This window comes from Phoca vitulina, unplaced genomic scaffold (assembly GCF_004348235.1).
Source record: "Phoca vitulina isolate PV1807 unplaced genomic scaffold, GSC_HSeal_1.0 scaffold32, whole genome shotgun sequence".
NCBI classification, from domain to species: Eukaryota; Metazoa; Chordata; class Mammalia; order Carnivora; family Phocidae; genus Phoca; species Phoca vitulina.
In genome coordinates, this window is record NW_022589735.1 from 14,089,203 (window position 1) to 14,107,923 (window position 18,721).

The 18,721-nt window shown below is 44.0% G+C and overlaps 1 protein-coding gene across 4 annotated transcripts in view; it reads left to right on the forward strand.

Annotated features, from left to right (window-relative positions):
- Positions 1–18,721, forward strand: part of ZNF608 (zinc finger protein 608) — a 110,273-nt gene that overhangs the window by 46,510 nt on the left and 45,042 nt on the right. For all 4 annotated transcript variants that reach the window (XM_032425455.1, XM_032425453.1, XM_032425456.1 and 1 more), the window contains one exon: positions 4,323–4,578. In XM_032425455.1, coding sequence (XP_032281346.1) covers positions 4,323–4,578 — 256 coding nt within the window. The remainder of the gene's footprint in view (positions 1–4,322; positions 4,579–18,721) is intronic.

Sequence of the window (18,721 nt, forward strand, 5' to 3'; positions counted from 1 at the left end):
TTGGGGGAACAGCAGTGCATGAAAAAAGAGGTACCACTAGAGATTAGTCGAAGGAGATTTTGTAGAGGTGTAGGACTCATCAGGATGTGCTATAAAATTGGGGGGTGAGTTGCTGGGCGGATTAAGCTGGCTTGACTGCTGCCAGACGCCCATTTATGAAAGGAGGAGAATTTCCCCGGGCTGAGCTGCTCAGGGTTAAGCCCTTTTTGCTTATACTTTTAACACACTTTAACTGCACTTAACCATGCATTTGGAGGGGATTATAGATTTATGTTAAATATAGTAGGATATAAAAAGGAGCTTTGTAAGGTTGCAGGCAGGGTTAGAGAACTGTAGAATCAGACCAGGGACTTTTTTTTTTTTTTTTCCTCCCCTTTCTCAAAGCCAGCGTTTACTGAGCTAAGCACTTTGCTGAGCCTTCATTTTGTATGAGTTATCTCACTGAGTGTTCCCTCTGACCCATTGGGGGTCATTGTTGGTCTTACAACAATTTCTTAGGCCCAAACAGTGAGCCTCAGAGTAGCCAGGTAACTTGCTCAGGGGATCCCCACAGCAAGTACCAGGGAGGTCAGGATTTGAACCTGAGACCCACCACTACCACGTACAAGTGTGTGCCACTTGGAGGGAGTCCTCCTGGGGACTGTTGCCGCCCTTGGTCTCAACACGCCTCATCGGTTGAAGAAGTTACGGTTCCGTCTGTGGATCAGTGGCCTGGAAATCGGGGTGCAATGGAGTTGATCTTTTGTATGAGGTAAAAACACTACTGAAAATCCCTCCAGGTCCCTGCTTTGCATATGGTGCATGTGGCTTTGTGTTAGACGCCGTAAGATTCATAAGAGAACTGAAACTTCCTGTAGGGGGGCATTTGCTGGCAGAAAGAATTAGTGACACTGAATTATCTTCCTTCCACCCCTCTTTTGTCCCCCAGTGTGTGTATTTGAACTCCTACTGTCATGTTTCTGCTTTTAGGAAGCTACTGCTTTCATACTCACTTGGGCTGCCACCACAGAGAGCTTCTTGCCCTGGTGCAAATATGGGCCACATTTCTCTTTAGCAGGAGGAGGTTGGGCTAGGTGGTCTTCGAGGTAAAACATTCTGTGACTGTCTTAGGGGAAAGCTAGAAATGCAGAGTGAGCTGCCTATGGCCGGGGAGGTCACCGCCAGGCCAAAGGGAGGCTCAGCCCTGTCGGTTGTTGCCATGAGGCTTGTGGGCCCGGCCCAGCAGATTATCTAATTATTATTTTAAGAGATAGTAGACATTCAGACTTTTCCCTCATTTTTTTGTGTTTGCAAAAAATCCTCATGTTTTAGGAAGTAGCATACCTACCAAATAAAACACGTCTGGGGGTGGCTGTTAATTCCTTACCCTCCTCTGTGCTTGGTGACCTCTGGGGAAGAGGGGTTTCCAGTAGACCACATGGGTGGTACTACTCTTTGTCCTTCACTCCAAATTCTCCCAAGGGAGAAGAGTTCCCCTTTCTTCTCTCACTGGTAGTGACATTCCGGTACCTACCTGTAGGAATGGCAGCTTGTGAGTTCTCTTGAAGCCAGTGTCGTGGAAAAACCAAGAAGTTCACTGTCTAAGTCAAAGAGTTGAACGGCTTCACCGTATTACCTATTGAATTTTCCTATGGAGTTTAAGGGTTTTAGCCTGTTATTGCATTGGGGAGACTGTTCATGATTAGTTCATATTTATAGTCAAATTCTCTGAACCTTAGCTTCTCGTTTTAATGCTGTCAACCAGGCTCTTACCATTGCATTTGGATTGTGTGGACAGAAACAAACACAGTTCACTTGCTGGTAGGCCCCGGATACCATGGCCTCTCCCCTCAAGCCTTCTAGATTCTTTAGAAATTTGATGTTTGGATTCTCTTAAATATCCCAAATGGTAGGGGTGTGTGTGTGTGTGTGTGTGTATCTGTATGCAGATATAATTCATAATTGGAGTTATATTGAAATAGAGATTTAGTCCAGAAATTCTGTTGTGATAGGATTTGTCATCAGTAGAAAGCTGGAGATTACATTTTCCAGTTGAGGAAAATGGTGTTCAGCGGAGGTTAAGTGTCTCCCCAAAGTCACAAGCTAATTAGTGTCAGAGTTGGGGCCAAAATCCCAGTGTCCAGTGCCCTGTCCTTATAACTTGGTATTGTAGGCTTTGCCTCACTGTATCTGATCTCCCAAATCTGGGAATTAATGCTCTCTTGGTTGCTTACCTCCTTTTATTTCATCCCATTTTGTTGTTTATCCAACTGAAGCCGTGTTTATTCTCTTGGAATTAATGTAGGCTGTCGATCAAGAGATATAAAGAGTATTTCGAGAATATTGTTCCATTTTGTCTTTTCAGTTTATATATGTAGCAACCAATTATAGTCAATTTACATCTAACTATACAAATTAAAAAATTGTTGGCAAACATGCAAAAAAAAAAAAAAAAAAAACACAATACCCCGTTTTTCATTTTCCCTTTCCCCCCCCCCCCCCAATTTTAAATTCTGGAAAGCAGTTCTTATCTCACACAGTCTTTTAGCTATAGTGAAGACTACAAGGTAGCATTGGATTTCCACCACCCCCACTTGAATTTCCTCCCTCAGTACCTCTTTTTCCATTTGTCAGCTCGGTTTTAAAATAGGAACTATCAGTGTGAACTCTGATCCGCATTAAGCTGTGTTTACGCGAAAGCATAAATCACCAGATCTGGGGTTTGGGGGCCGTTACATACTTTTCTTTCTTGGACTCTGTGATCAAGAATGCAGAACAATACAAAGCGTGGGGCAGAAGAAGTTTTATGGCGGCTCTGAGAGCAGGAAATTAACTTTCTTTACCATGCAGATGGGTGAAGGGCTGTTCTCTAGCGTCTTGGATCAGTCAGGCAAGTGAACGTCAGTTTATCATTTTAGTGAAAGGCAAACTGTAGACATAGTTCCTACAGTCATAGGAACGAGGAGCCCACACAGATTACTGCTTCAGCTGTTGAGCCAGGAGCACGCTTCCTCATGTAATTTATCTTGAAATATATTCTGTGTGTGTGTGTTTAAACAACAAAGACTATGTTCTAGTACATCTGTAGCCAAGTGTTGATTTCTTACAAAGGTCAAGTGGGAATACGGGAACCACAGACTAAGATGGCGTTTTTGCTGGAAAAACCTTCTGTATGCCCCTTTTCACGCATACAACTCATTAGCTCAGCTGATAGCCTGTGCAGGGGGTCCTCCCGTAGAGGTCGGCGGTATCTGTGTGTCACATGAGGACACGGGGAATGTGGTCACGGTGCAGATGGGCTTTGCGTTTGGCTCTTCCGCACTTGACCACCTGTCAGCAGGGCCCCAACTACGCTGTAACAGTCCTAACAGTGGTTAAAATGGGTCTGACGAACGAATGCGTTGGCTGGTGATTTACCTACTTAGTATGTGCATAGCCTTTGGTTTCGTTATGGCCAGGCTCCTGGATGTTTTGTGGTGAAGATCTCCTTGCCTGCTCTCTAGGATTCGGGTGCAAAGGAGATACCGTTGCACTGGAAGCTCTTATATTGGCTGTCATTTCTGTTTCCCGGGATTTAGAGGGAGGAGTCCCGGGACTCGGTCACATTCATCAGGGATCTTTCCAAACCGGGCCACTTAAGGACATGTGTGTTGGAGAAACTCCAGTTCTGTTGATGTTGGGCACATATGTTTATTACCCCATTTATATGAATTCTGCTAAACTTTGCCGTAGAAAACTTAATTAGGAGTTGATGCTTAATACATGCTAATAATATCCAGTTTATGTGTTTGAGTGTGTATAATCAAGTTTATGTATTTTATATATTCAGCGGAGTAAGTTAATGTATTTTCGTGGTGATTTAATTCATTACGGTTTATAAAGTACTTTGAACACAATTTTAGTCCATCTCCTGTGCTTAACTGTTCAAATGATGCATCTGCGGTGTTTATTGGAGTTCCTCCCTTGGAAAATATTGTAGCTTTGGAAGTACGATTTCATTACAGGTGGAAAAGAGCCTGAATTTTGCAGAGTGTATTTCACGCTTTTTTGACTGAGGCTGACCGGTTTGACATCAGTGACCTGAGGACATCGAAGTCCTGCCTCTCATTCCGGAAGCGAGAGCCCCCGATGTTGACCTTGTCTGGCATGGGGGGGGAAAAACAAAATCAGATGCTCATTTCCCTTCGACTTTTATCTTTTGGCACCATGCAAACCCTCGAAGCGTGTTATAATTGCAAATGGAATTTGGAATGGTGATGTATTCTAGAAGTGATGTAAACAGATTGCATTGCAAACCGTGCCGAGAATATAGCACCACTGCAGTAAGCCTGTCTGTCTTTCAGGTTGACCCCCTGTTTACAGTGCCAGCACCACCACCGCCGATTTCCAGCAGCCTCACGCCTCCGATTCTGCCCTCCTACTTCCCCCCATCTTCATCCAATATTGCAGCACCGGTCGAGCAGCTTTTGGTTCGGACTCGTTCCGTGGGTGTCAATACATGTGAAGTTGGAGTAGTGACAGAACCAGAGTGTCTGGGGCCCTGTGAACCTGGCACCAGTGTGAATTTGGAAGGGATCGTGTGGCATGAAACAGAAGAAGGTAAATACACTTTACTTTTCTCTATTTCCCTGTGCCCTCTTCCCCATGATGTTATGTGATTTACATCCACCCGCGAGGGGACTTCGGTGGTACGTGGAGAGGAAGAAGAGGGGTTTTTATACTGTCTGGATTGCTGTTGAAATAAGAACTGCGTTTCTCTTTTCTTGTTCACGGCGGCTCTTACTTTCGGGATGAATGAGGTGTCTGTGGAAGGGGTCTGCGCTTTAGGCGCTAGCATGGGAAGACTGGGAAGCAGGGTGAGGGTTCCCTTTTGCCCTAAGAGGGATCGTGGAAATTAGGAAGACAGACTGGTCTCAGGTTCACTTTCTTCTCGGTGTGCCAACCGGTCTGTCTGTCCGGACATGGTTGTTTCGTTTGTCTTGACATGGGTTGTTGAGGTTTAAGTTGACCTGCTGAATCGAGCTCAGGTTCTTGAGTTTAGCGAGGGCCGTGGCCGAGATGTGGCTATGGCCGGTTGGTGCTCTGAGCTAACGAAGCCCAAGGTCAGAGACTTAAGCCCCAGCTGAACCAGTCGTTTCTCTTCTGTGACTGGAGACGTGGGGCCTTCCCTGCCCCTTAGCTCAGCAGGCCAGCTGGCAAGGCTAATCCAGTAGTCACAAGAGAAGTGGATTAGGATTAATCTGTCAGTGCTCTTAGAAACACACATGTGGCATATACCACACCTACCGTGGATCCACACCCTGGCTGGCCACATCTCGTAGCACGCCATCACCTGGTCCGGTGTGTTTCAGATGTCATTGACCTGAGAGGCCCACAGGTAATTAAAAACGAAATACCAAGGAGAGCGCTGCGTTGCTCCGTTGGGGAATGAGAGGAGTAGAAAAAATGAGCCCCAGGCGAACGAAGCAAAGTGAAGAACCCTTTCTTTCCCTCCAAGCTAGGTCGGTCAAGGATAAGGGAGAGGACAGGCGTCAGTATCATGGCCAGTTGGGAGAGGAGTAAGGGCAAGGAGGAGGGTAATGAGACTCAGAATCACTGTGTAGTCCCTCTGTGTCAAGGCAAGACATTGAGGCTGCAACTGCCGGGCGAGAAAGTAAAATACATAAAAAAGGATGGAAATCAGATGACAGGTTGTCTCAGCCTGATTATCAGAAAGGCGGAAAACAGCGCACGCTGTCTCAGGGTAGAAAAGCTAAAAACCGTAGGAAAATCTTTGAATTCTGCATATTGCGTTAAGTATACTGTGGAAGGATATATTTTGTATCTGGATACAAGATTTTGTAGATAGCATCAGTAAGGAAAACTCATTATAGATGAAGGAACCAGAGAAGGTGAATGAAAGCAGCAGATAGGAAGAGTTCTCTTGTGTGCTCAACCAAAAGTGAGAGCTCACGTTCGCTTTTGGCTTTAGAAATGTCCAGTGTTTGGGGGTGGGGGTGGGGTGCGTCCTCTTTGTACTTTTAACAGCGCTCTGCAGCCAGATTGAGAGGAATTAGGGGAAGAGGAGCTGGAATTCACATTTTCGTCTCTTGCTTGTCTGTTGAGACGCCCTCCAGTGCAAGAGGTGGGTCCATGTGGGGAGCTTGCTTCTGTCCTATTGCCTCTCTTTGGGTTGTACACACTTGGCCTTCTCAGACTTTTCCCGAGAGCAGAAGCGGTAGCTGAGGGTGTCCGACTGGTATCTTGGGGAGAAAAGTATAGATGCAGACGCCATCAAGACATTAATAAGGTCGTAGTTCATTAGCTTAGGTACTGATGATTGAGGAACAGAAAAAGATTTGGAAAGGCTAAGATTGCATTTCCATCAACTCGAAAGGAAGAGTTTCTGGCACTTGGATCGCGTGCTCATTTGGGTGAAGTGGCGCCTTGCACTTCTGTCTCAGCTACGACTTAGCGCCTGTCGGTTTATTGCTTGTCATGACTTTACTTATTCCTGTGTGGGACAGGACCGGGTTCCTGCAGTATGACCTCACTGGGTGGCAGATGTTGTAAAATTAGCTACAAACTTTCTGGAACGCCTGTTAGTCTTGGGTTATTTTTCACTTCGCTTGGAAGACTGCTTGGTTTTGACTTGAACCTGAGCTTCGAATAAAAGACAGGGTTACTTAGGAAAAAGAAATGTTGTATTCAGAAACTGTAGTAACTCTGGGCAAATGGTCAAAGAGCTCTGTGGTATTAATCAGGATTACCATTATGCTTTTTTCTTATTTCTGTTTCGTCCCAATGCATGTATAGTCTCCCGAGTTGCACCGTGTTCTCTGAGCGGTCCGCCTCCCGAGTCCGTGTACCTGCCTCTGTGTGCCGCGATCTCCCCCATCCTGTGTGTGTGTCCCCCACCCTTATGTGGGGCACTGATGGCTTTCGGTGCTCTGCAGACCCAGGACTGGAGCCTTCTGCAGCTCCAGCCTTCTTTTGACTGCCTCACATTTTCCAGGATTTGGAATGTGTGGATGTTGACTGTGGTGACAAGAAGGAGCCTGGAGCTCTTAATAGAGTTATTCTTGCTGAATAAACTCAACTCCCGACCTCCACAGAATTCGAGAACCCGCCTTCGTAAAGGCGCGGCTCGTAAGATGTGTGTTTAATGTGCAACCATTTTCAAGAGCGTTCCATTTGCATTTTTTTTTCCCCCAGTACAGTGTGTTTAAAGCTCTTGTACCAATTTAAAAATTAAACCCACTTGACCATTAATTTTTCCCTTTGGGGAAAAACAAAGAGAGAAACAGAACAAACACATTTGGAGCCAGTTATTTGGCAGAGCTAAAAGGGATGGGTTTGGGGAGAAGGGAGGGGAAGGGAAGCCACAATAGTTTTCTACTATGGGGTTGCGCTAACGACAAGCTTCAAGTCGGGCACTTAGGAAGAAGTACCAGTTGCCTGTGATTAACTTCCTGGAGATGGACTTGAAAAAAAATCTCTTCCCTGGTATTTTCATTTTGAGGTGATTGTATACCTGGTAGCGGTTTTCACAAACCTAATTTGTTATGTGCATTCATAGGGTATGTGTGTGTGTGTGTGTGTGTGTGTGTGTGTATTAAGATCCTAGACATCTCAGGAGCTCCTATCTGCAGTCTTTGGGGGAATATTGACTGTTCTCGGGATTTGCTTTAAAAGGTAGTGGGCACCAGCAAGACGGCAATGTGAGATCCCCACCAAATACTAATTGCTTCTTGTGCTTGGAATTCCTCATGTGAAGAGGGTTCTTTCAGGCACAGACTTTGCCTTTAGTGTTCCTGCCAGGACGCGGAGTCCTGGTTGCCTGAGGGCCAAACTGTCCTCAGGAGTAACGTGTTATGAGAGAAGTTCCCTCTGGAAATAATTAGTGGGTTTCGGAGCGTGCTTCATAGGAGAGAAAAACTATTATTGCATTTGGATGTTTAGTTATTCTGCTCTGATCTTTCTTCTTTAAGGTGAGTGCATAGGAGCAATGACGTCTTGGACAAAATTGCTCTCACATGTTGGAAAGAATCTCCTTAGCTTTTCATTCCTGACATTTGGTATGCACATGCCTTTGTATAGTTATTTGTTTGGAAATTTGCTCTTTTTGGGGATTGGAGGTGGGGGGGAGACCAAACCGGAAAAAACATGGTGTGTACAGCAGAGTGTGTAAATACACACATGTTGGACTTGGCTTTTTAGCTCTTATGAATGTGTTTTCCTTTGGAGTTTTATTAAATCATATTTCTAATTGGGCACCCCCCCCTTTTTTTTTGCCTTACCCGAGAACATACTTCATTGTTACAACTGTCATTTACTTTGGCCTTTAAAACATGTATAGGTTATAGGACTGGGGTTCTCAGCTCTGTGCCTTTGAGTCACCCGGAGGTTTTTAAAAACATGCCCGGGCACCACTTGCAGGCATTTCCTTGGTCTGGGATGGCAGTTTGGTCTGGTTGGGTGACCTGACCTTGGTGTTTTTTTCCAAAGCTCCCCAGGGGATTCTGATGTGCAAACCAGATTGAGAACCGTGGTCTCAGGGGAAAGAGGGGATGTCCTAACCCTCTGCAAGCTGCTTGACCTTTTCCCTTTAAGGAAGTCACTGTGTTGTTGCCTCATTTTCTTGGGTATAAAATGGGACAGACACCCCTGCCCTATTTACCTCCCAGGATAGATAGTGTCTGTCCAAAAGCTCTAGTGTGGCAGGTGAGCGTCATTGAATCACCGTCCCTGTGAGAAAGAGGGTCCAGCGTTTGATCCTGAACCTGGACTTGACAGAGGATTTGGGGCTTAATGAAGAACTAACTGGTACCACTCTTCCTAATTTATTAATATGGCAGGGTGGACCTTACTGTCTGTTTCTTCACTGAGCCGGAAGTGGTAGCTTCATTTCATTTCCCTGTGGCCTCTGCTGAATTATTTTTGAAATAGTCCAGAAACCCAGAGTATTAAAGAAGGTTAATAAAGTAACAAATAAAAAAGATTGTACTCGCAGCATTACTGGGAGCTTTCAGAGGGGACGGTGAAAATGCAAATGGCAGCTTATGAAAGGAAGTGTGGTTTTTTAGAGAAGACTTACCACCTGGTATAAGAGGAAGAATGGTTCTTTGTATGAGGTTCTTCATCTGAGGTTCTATGTGTTTTCCAAGAACAGCGATCTTGGGAATTAATGTTTTAAGGGTAATTAATCAGGGGAAGTAAATGATTCTCTTTAAACCACTGGAGATGCTCTTAAATTCTTCTGCTTCTCCTCTATCTCCAGAGTCATAGAGAGGGTAGTGTTTCAACGTGCAGTATGGGGGGTTTCAGGTTCATTCGTTAAAAGGCAAATGATCCCCTATAAATTGACGATGGATCTGACATACGGTATTGTTACTCCTATGCTGTGGTATTGACTTGCCGAACTTATTACTGGAAATAGAACTTTCATTTTCAATTTTGATTTGAGAAGAGATTAAATATGAATCCAGGCTATGAATCCAGGCTCACTTTCTGTTTTCAGTGTCTGAGCATGGGATTGGTGCAATACTTTTTTTTTTTACTAAGTGAAATGTTACTACTTACTGAGGTATTTCCCAGTGATTTGATAAATTCAGCTTTGACTCACAAGGCGAGTAAGATGTCCACTTTCGCTTCTGCATTTCATTACCCGCCACACCAGTGATGATTGTAACTCAGCAGTCAGGGGGAACTTGAAGATTGCTAAGGAGCATGCTCCTCCTATCAGTAATGTGCTAAATGGAGGTAAATCAGCCCCCGGTCTGTGAGTTTGGAAGGTGAGCATAGTCGGTTAATCAGTGTGCTAGTAAGAAAGAGCATCTGGCCTTGATCTTCATCGTGAACTCGCAGAGATTTAGAGCTCTGGAAGAACTACTCTAGTTAGTGCCGCTCCGTATCTTGGCCATAAACTTGATCCTCCCCCTCCTGGGCAATCTTGCAGTGGTGGTTGCCCATGAAAAGTTGAGATTCATAACCATTGGTGACAGAACTGCTCAAAGTACACAAGAACCGCCAATTTGTACATGCAGAAGTCAACCCAAATAGAAAACCATATTTGTGTATTCGCTGGACCGTATACCATCTCGGTTACCTCTGATTATTCTGGGTACAATGGTGAAGGTTTTTTTTTTTTTTTTTTAAATAAAATAAACTTGGTTTAAGGTTGTATATTACACATAGTTATAAACATATCAAAGTATTTGGTTTTTTAAGATTACCAGTTTCACAGAAAAATCACAAGTTAAAAATGGAGGCCAGGTATTCACAGTGTGCAGTCCATAAAGATCTGTGAATGAAGGGGGAGTATAAGGAAGGGACCAAGGGAGGGCTTGTCTGAGCCGTCTTCCTGGGTCGGCTTTCCTCTTGGACCTACCAGTTGTATGCTTTCCTGATGGGGCCACCATGCGCATATGATGAGTGATGGTGTGTTTTGCTGGAAAGCAATACCATAGTCTCATCACCACTTGTCAGTGTGAAATAAATAAGCTGCTCTTCGGTAGGATTCAGCTTCATGTTTTTAGACCAAACATTTTTCTTTTGTGTCATTTGTGTGTATATTTTGGTGGTGACCTTAGGTGTTAAGAAATGAAGCAGTCAGCTTTAAACGCACTGTGTTAAGGCCGTTTGTTATTACCCCTTTTGGTTGGTTGATATTGTAGCTGAACTTCTGTGTCAATACAGAGTGTGAGGCATGTAAAACTAAACTTTTCTTCAGACTTGAGTTTGGTGAAAGATGTAAGAAGTTGTCTTACAGAATGTGTGTGTATAGTATTGTCCCCCCTTGCTTATCTTTTCCCTATGAAGAAGTTAGTAAGAAAACCTTGAAAATGTCTTCATATTACAGTGACCTTGAACTGAAGATATATTTTCTAATTACAAAATGGAGGTACTCTCTCACTGTTGCAAAGTATAGCTTTCGGCCCACCTTGGCATATTGACTGAAAGTATTTCATTGACTTTTTAAATAGAATTTTTATAGCAGCTTTCTTGAGATATAATTCATGCAGCATGCAGTCCACCCATTTAAAGTGTATAATTCAATGGGTATTTTTTAATGTATGAAGAGTCCTCCAACCATCACCACAATTAATTTTAGAGCATTTTTATGATCCAGAGGAAACCCTGTCCCCCCTTAGGTAGTCACTACCGCTTACTTACCGCAGTCCCCATTTCATTGACCCAATGCATCATTGTTTTTGATGCTTCATTGTTTTTATGTGTATTCTATGGATGAGAGAAAGGGTTGATTTGTTGATGTTTGTACCAGGCATTGTGCTGGACATGCTTTTCAGGTAATAATTTCCTTTAATCCTTAGAACACAATCCAAAGTAAACTGTTATTGTCCATATTTTTATGAAGGAGACTTAGAAAGGGATTTACCTGTGCAAGACAGCGCACCTGGTAGGACGTGCAGAGCCCTCGCTCTTCACACCTAGTCCTGGGATTTCCATTCTACCCAAGTTCCCATCTGTTTCACACAGTGCGCTTTGGAAGGAGGGAGTCCGATGAGACATAATAATTGGAGTTTTTATTTTATTTTCTTTTTAAGCACAGAATGATAGAAACATTCTTTATAGTGCTCGCGTCTGATTTTGGCAAGAGTAACTGAATCAGCTTCAGCTGGGTTGATGTATACAAACCATCCCTTTCTGCCCCACTAAGCTGGAAGCTTCTTTAGTCCGCAGATCCCATCTGTTTTGTTCACTGTTGGATCCCCAGCACCTGGCACAGAGTCAGTGTGCCATACATATTTGTTGAATGTTGAATAAATTTGCGGAACAAAGTGATATGGTCTTGATACCTGTTTAAGTTTGTATGGTATAGCTTTCTAGTCAAGAATATGTTACTTTTGAATTAAGTTTGGCCTAGACAATCTGGAAAATATTGCTCCGGAAATCTACTTTGTCACTGATTTTTTTTGCGGGGAGGGGGAAGCCGTTATAAAATCTGATTACACTGTATTAAAATTCACCTCCCAACCTTGCTCTTCTTAGACCAGTCTCCAAAAAAGGGGGAAACAAAATTATGGTTTTTTTTTTCCCTTCTGCCATTCACATCCTCGTTACGGTTTTAATTTTCTGATGATAGAAGGAATACCTGGCCATTTGAGGATATCTGCGGGGCAGAAAACACCCAAATGGTAGAAGAAAAAAAAAATCATCTATAATCTCACTATTCGGGCATCCACTTTAATTTGTTGGTTTACTCCTTTTTTTTTGCCTTTTAAATACACTTTTTTTTTTTTTAAACGTAGTTGAGATCATTTGATAGAGTTTTGAATACCGCTTTCTCTTTTAAACGTAACACTAAAACATAAGCATTTCTGATGTTATTAAAACATTTTCTAAGATGTATTTTCTGTTGATATAAAACGTTTTATGGAATGGACACAAAATTTGATTCAAATTCCTGTAAGGCTGGATATTTACATTGCCTTCCGCCTCTTAAATAACACCACACTGCATAATCTGTCTTTGTGCTGGAAGTATTTGTACTGTTTTATGAATTTGCAGTTATTATTCTGGGGTCAGCTTTCAAGAAACAATCATCTAGTCAGAGGGCACAAACATTTTTTAAATTTTATTTTATTATGTTATGTTGATGACCATACATTGCATCATTAGTTTTTGATGTAGTGTTCCATGATTCATTGTTTGCGTATAGGGCACAAACATTTTTAACACACTGGAATACCTTTTGATGGCTTCACTGCTTTCCCAAAAGGCAATCCTGGTAAATTGTACCAGTTTCCATGGCCTTGGTTGAGAACTCTCTTCTCTCTTAACAACCTTCCCAGCAACTTTGGGCTCACTGACATTTTCGTGACCAAAGGGATGGGGTTGTAAGTCAGGCATTAGTCTCCAGTGCCCACATCCAGGGTCATGCCCTAGACGGAGAGGGAATGCGACCTTCTTCCCCTTGTCTAAAAATCACAGTGGGCCAGTCAGGGAAAGCAGGTGTGCCAGTGAGGGTCCCCAGACAGCATGTAGCCAGCGCCCTGTCCTGGGAAGGCATTGCTCTGGATGATACAGAGGTTCCGATATCACTTCTGCTTGTGTCTACGGTGACGTTTTACAGCTTTTCTCCCCCAAGTGAAAGAAGTTAAAAAAGGCTTTCAGGTCTGAGGCACTCAAACACCGAGGGGCAAAAAAAATGGGTCTGTCAAGCCTCCATTCTGAACGGGGAGCAGTCTCAGCCTCTCCTGTTTCTGTCTCTGCAAGCATCTCTTTTGGGTTCTGCTCCTTCAGAATAAGGATGGACTAAGGAGGGATCTTTTACAGAAAACCTTTGCACCTTGTGATTTGTTGATAATATATCATTTGTCACTTGACTTACTCAAGCTGTTTGTGGATTTTTCCCTGGCACACCTTAGCCCTGTCTTGCTCCCCCCCCCCCCCAACATTCATCTCCCTTTTCCCCTAGCCTCTTCCCTCGGCTTCTGTCCTGTATGGCTGCCGCAGCAGGAGCTGTCCAGGTCGTTTTAAAAATAGTGTCTACTAAAGCGTTCTCACATGTACCCTTCCCCAGCCCTTCTGTCCTCCAATACGATTGGCTCACGGTTTTCTGGCCAAAGGAAAGTAAGCAGTAATACAGGGGAGGCCTATCAGAGGTTGCAGAAAGCATTCTCGGCAAAGAAGGTTGCAGGAATTAGGCTCGTGGGCACGACTGCAGAGCCAAGTCTGGTGTGACACCATCGGAGAAGACCCAAGACGGGTGGGGTTCAAAGCGATGGGAGTTAGGCAAGCCCCTTGCCGCCCATTTGATAATTGCTGGTAACTGAAGAGGAAATGGGACAGTTATAAACAGGCCACACCCCTGTATGGCCTTCATTTCATTTGACTCCAGTACATCTCGGAAACACTTGTGTAGGATTTTCATTCCTTGGGCTGCTTTCTTGACACGACACATGACACATTTGGCGTGTCTGAGCAGTTGAACACTCTTGCCTGGGGCACCCTACGTGGCTCTGCCAACACCATCTGATTATTAGCATCTTCGCGTTTATGTGGAAGACTCCCATCGTGAGCCCGGTTACTCTCGCGGAGAAACTGAGGCACAGGCGGCCTGAATAAAATGGCTGTGTGTCCTTTCTGGATTTCCGGTGTGTACCTCCCATGATCAGCCTTTCCTAGTTTTTAAGTCTGTGTGTGTGTGTGTGTGTGTGTGTGCGCGCGCACGCACGGCGCGCATGTATAAATGTAACCAATTATTTTAAAAATATGCTAAAAGGCAGATAAACATTTGCTTGTCAGTTTGAGGCTTTGACTGAAATGTGGGAACTTAATTCGGCTTATAGAGTGAGATTTTTTTTTAATTTAATAGTCACCAAAATATTTTCACAAAAATACCCAAAATGCGTTGGTCTCCTACCAACTCTTCACGGACTCACTTGTACCTCTGCACACTGTGTATGTTGTTGTGTTGATGTCTTCTTGATCCCCACGTTGACAGACAACGTTTTTGTTTTTTTTTTTAAAGATTTTATTTATTTATTTGAGATAGAGAGAGAGACAGCATGAGCTGGGGGGAGGGGAGAGGGAAAAGCAGACTCCCCGCCGAGCAGGGAGCCCGACGCGGGACTCGATCCCAGGACCCTGGGATCCTGACCTGAGCCGGAGGCAGACACTTCACTGACTGAGCTGCCCACATGCCCCGTCAGACAATTTTTGAAGGAAGTCACGCTGAGAGAGCTGACTGAGAACATTGAATGTGTCTCGCTTCGCTCGAGGAGTGGCAGAGGCCCGTTTGTTTAGAGAGAACCCAGCAAGACCGCTTTCCACTGCGTTCCTCAGCTTCCAGAGAATAGCGCGGAGCATTACAGAATATGAGAAGCCAAGTCTGTCCCAGGCAGTCCTCACGGTGAGCTGCTTCTGACTCGCACCTGGAGCAGACTCCCCTAACATGATTTCTTACCCGCACATACCAGAAGCACAGAAAAACCGTAAATTGGGTTGGAGGCCTTGGTTTTGCACTCTGAGCCTGGAACCAAGCTGGCTGCAGTCATCGGGCGCTGAGAGGCGCTTTGAGTTCAGTGAGTCTTTATACCCAAGGGCAGACAAGTTAGCCAGGCCATAGATGGGAATGATGTCAGGCTTCCTTACATTAAACTTGTCTCTTCCATAAAACCTCTACCCGGTAGGGTGACCAGAAGGCGGTATCATGTTCCCAGGGAGTTCTAAAAAAAAAAGGGATAAGGTCTAAGTTGATAGTGGGACACATGACCCCAGGAGGATTAGGGGAACAGACGGAGGGTCAGCTTTCAAAGAAGCAGAATGCAGTGAGCTACTTACCGTCATGTTGACTGCGCATTCTTCTTGAGCGATTCAGAAGGAGAGCGCTGACCACAGAATCCTCAGTCAGTTACTAGAGAATCCAAAGCGTATGGCCTCTAGGACATCTCCCTTTATATCTGACTTTTGAATTAAATATCTTCTTGAAATAAATACCATCTGTCCTACCGGTCTTCCTGAGATTGCAATTTCTTGCAGTAGCACATTCCCAAGGGTGGAATTTCAACCAAGCATGACATGTTGAGTGTGACTGCTAAGTATTTGAGGCCGTGGTTAGCGTCCCCATCCTCATTTTGTCAAAGGGAGGAAAATGAAGTGTGGGGAATTTATGACTCGAGTGGAAATCAAGACAGGGTCTAAAGGAGAATCAAGGACCACAGAGCTCTAGTGGCTTCAGTGATGGCTTGGGAAGGGTCTAGTGAGCCACGTAGGCTTACGTCATGGTTTCAGAAGAAGGTGGGCTGGACCACACCAGGTTCCTTTTCTGGAGAATGATTCAGGTCTGGCAGCTAACCCATATCCCCTGAGCTCTGGGTTCTGACTCATGCATAAGTACCCTCCCCCCCATTTGACTCCCACCTGGACCACTCCTGATCAGTAGATCCAGGCTTTACACTCTACTTGACCCAAGAAAGATGTGAATACTCTTCCATGAACCATTGCTCAGTGTAAATTGTTGCATATTTTGGAAAGTAGGAAAAGTCGTTCCATGTTTACAAGGGAATATTAGGGGATTGTCAGGGAGTCTAAATTGGTGGTGTTCTCTCCACAAATTCTGGCAGCTTCAGCTTTATGGTTCAGTGTTTGGTGTCATTGCCCTATTTATTTCATTCTGATAATTAATGAAAAGTGATAAAGAGGGTAGTAGGAGTGCCAGGCCAGTTGGTAAGCATCATATGCTTGATTAGAACCCAGAACATTAAAATTGCTTGGAGGCAGCCAAAGCCTTTCTTCTGTGCACATGATGGTAACTTGATTAGTGAAAAGCCTCTTGAGTGACAGCACTTGATTTAGAAAGCACACACAAAGCTACACGCCTTGATCATCCCCCATGAGAAGTCAGTAAGAGGAGCATTTGGTTATTTCATACAAAATCCTGGGTGGATTCAGATCTTCTGGAAGGGCATGAGCGCATACAGCGAGGAGCACCTATAATTTTTTGGATTAAGAATTCTCCTTTATCTTTTTGGCTGCAGTGTTCTAAATTTATCCATTTAGCGGATTAAAAAAAAAAAAAAAAGACTATTACAGAATCCTCCAGAGTTCTCGGTACTGCAGTTGTAACTGCTGCTAGCAAAACTGAGGGCAGACAAGTGGCTGAAGCTGGAGAAAAACCAAATTAAGACAAAATGATGTGATTGCTCTAACTTTGCGGTTACGAGAGTGTATTGGTCTCCAGGGAAAAGGGATGCTAGTTGAAAGGAAAAGGGAGAAAGGTGGCCAGCTGACTAATGTTGGTCACTCCTCCTTCCCACTGTCCCCATGTATCATAAAAAGACATGTGTATATAGGGGCTCCTGGGTGGCTCAGATGGTTAAGCATCTGACTTTGGCTCAGGTCATGATCTCCAGGTCCTGGGATCGAGTCCCACATCGAGTCCCACATTGGGCTCCTGGCTCAGCGGGGAGTCTGCTTCTCCCTCTCCCTCTGCTTGTGCTCTCTCTCTCAAATAAATAAATAAATCTTTAAAAAAAATACATGTATATATAATGACCATGTGAGGCTCTGTGAGAGTGTTCCTGAGGCTTCCCTTGGCTTTTACAGACACTATCCCTTGCCCACTGGGAAAGCTAGGTGCAGTTCTTTGGCTCTGGGCATCATTTTCCTCATGTGTAAAATGGGAGGGTTTAGAATGCGTAATCCTTTGACGGTACCTGAGCTTTGGGGCACAAGGGGCTGTGAATCCCGTAGAATGTTCTTGCCAGAATCATTTCAGACATAGAGGATTCCGAAGAAAATTCTTAGCGGTCAGCCTCTATGGGGTTACCCTTAAATCACCCTCTGGGTTCGTGCCAAGTCCTGTTGAACAGCAGGTAGCCATGCCTTGAGTGTCCCAAAGTGGGTCTATTTTTGAAACAATTTATTTACTGAAGCCATTTATATTGAACTGTTAGCAGTTGTGCAGGTAAAGTGGAGTCTGGTCTGAGTAGGCTGACATCTATTTTATGCTCTGGTACATTCCATGGAAGAATGAGCACATGGAAGACATTATCTGAAAAGATTCCTAAAAGGTACCATCATCAGTTTCATTAGCAGATTCTTGAACCCCTGCTCTAAATCGCCTGCACGAGCTCCACCTCCTTCTGTGTTACCCCATCTACACCTTGTGTTAGGAATCCTCAGGGTGTCCAGGGGTGCCTGACTGGCTCCGTCGGTGGAGCATGAGACTCTTGATCTCGGGTTTGTAAGTTCGAGCCCCACGTTGGGTGGAGAATTACTTAAAAATAAAATCTAAAAATAATAATAATAATAAAAAAAAATCCTTACAGTGTCCAAAAGATGGCTGCCAAATAGAAAGTTTATTGGATGCACGAGTGTGAACAGTTAATGTGGTATAATTTTCTTTTTTATTCAGTTTACACGTGTTTTTACAGTTTAAAAAGCCAGAGTTCCTACTAGGACTGTAACAGCAGAAAAACCCCATCTTTCCCTTCACCCTGTAATGCTTGCCAGAGGCAGTTAACTACTTTAAACTTTTGTAGCTGGTATTTTCTTTATATTTTGAAAACACATGTTTTTATAGCTATTTCATGAGGTAATTTTGTAGATTTAGGCTTTTTGAAGGTGGAAGGTGGTATTTCACGCATACTCCCCTCCCCCAACACAACTGTATATGACTGCCACCCATCCTCCCAATATAGTTGAGTCACCCATTATTGCATAACAAATGACTCTAAACAGAGTACCTTAAAACGGCAAACACTGATCATCTCGTGCTTTCTGTGGGTCAGGAATCTGGGCTTCTCACAACATAGTACGTTGTTTCCCCAGCAAGATCCAAGAGACACTGAGCCCAAGATGGACTCCAGAGTGTTTGTATAACTTCATGTTAGAGAGAACAACCCATTGCTTTTGCCACTTAATCTGTTCCTTAGGAGTCAGTAAGTCCAGCCCAGGCTCCAGGAGGGGAGGGTATCACATAAGGGTGTCAATACCGAGAAGCAGGAATTATTTGGGGCCATCCAGGAGGCTGCCTACCACAAGTAATTTTTCCTCAGGTCAGTATTCAGTGTTTACATTACTGTGACTATGTATATATTATTCACAGCACAGCCGTGTACTAGGATTACTTTTCTTTTCTCACCCAACTTTCTCCCTGGAGTTAATAGTGGCCTTTTTTTTTATTTGCTTAGTGTTTTGTGCACCCCTCACTAATTCACCATGAACCATCATGCCAGAATTATAAATTGCTTCTCAATTTGTTGAAACACACCCAGCATTCTATGCATTTTAT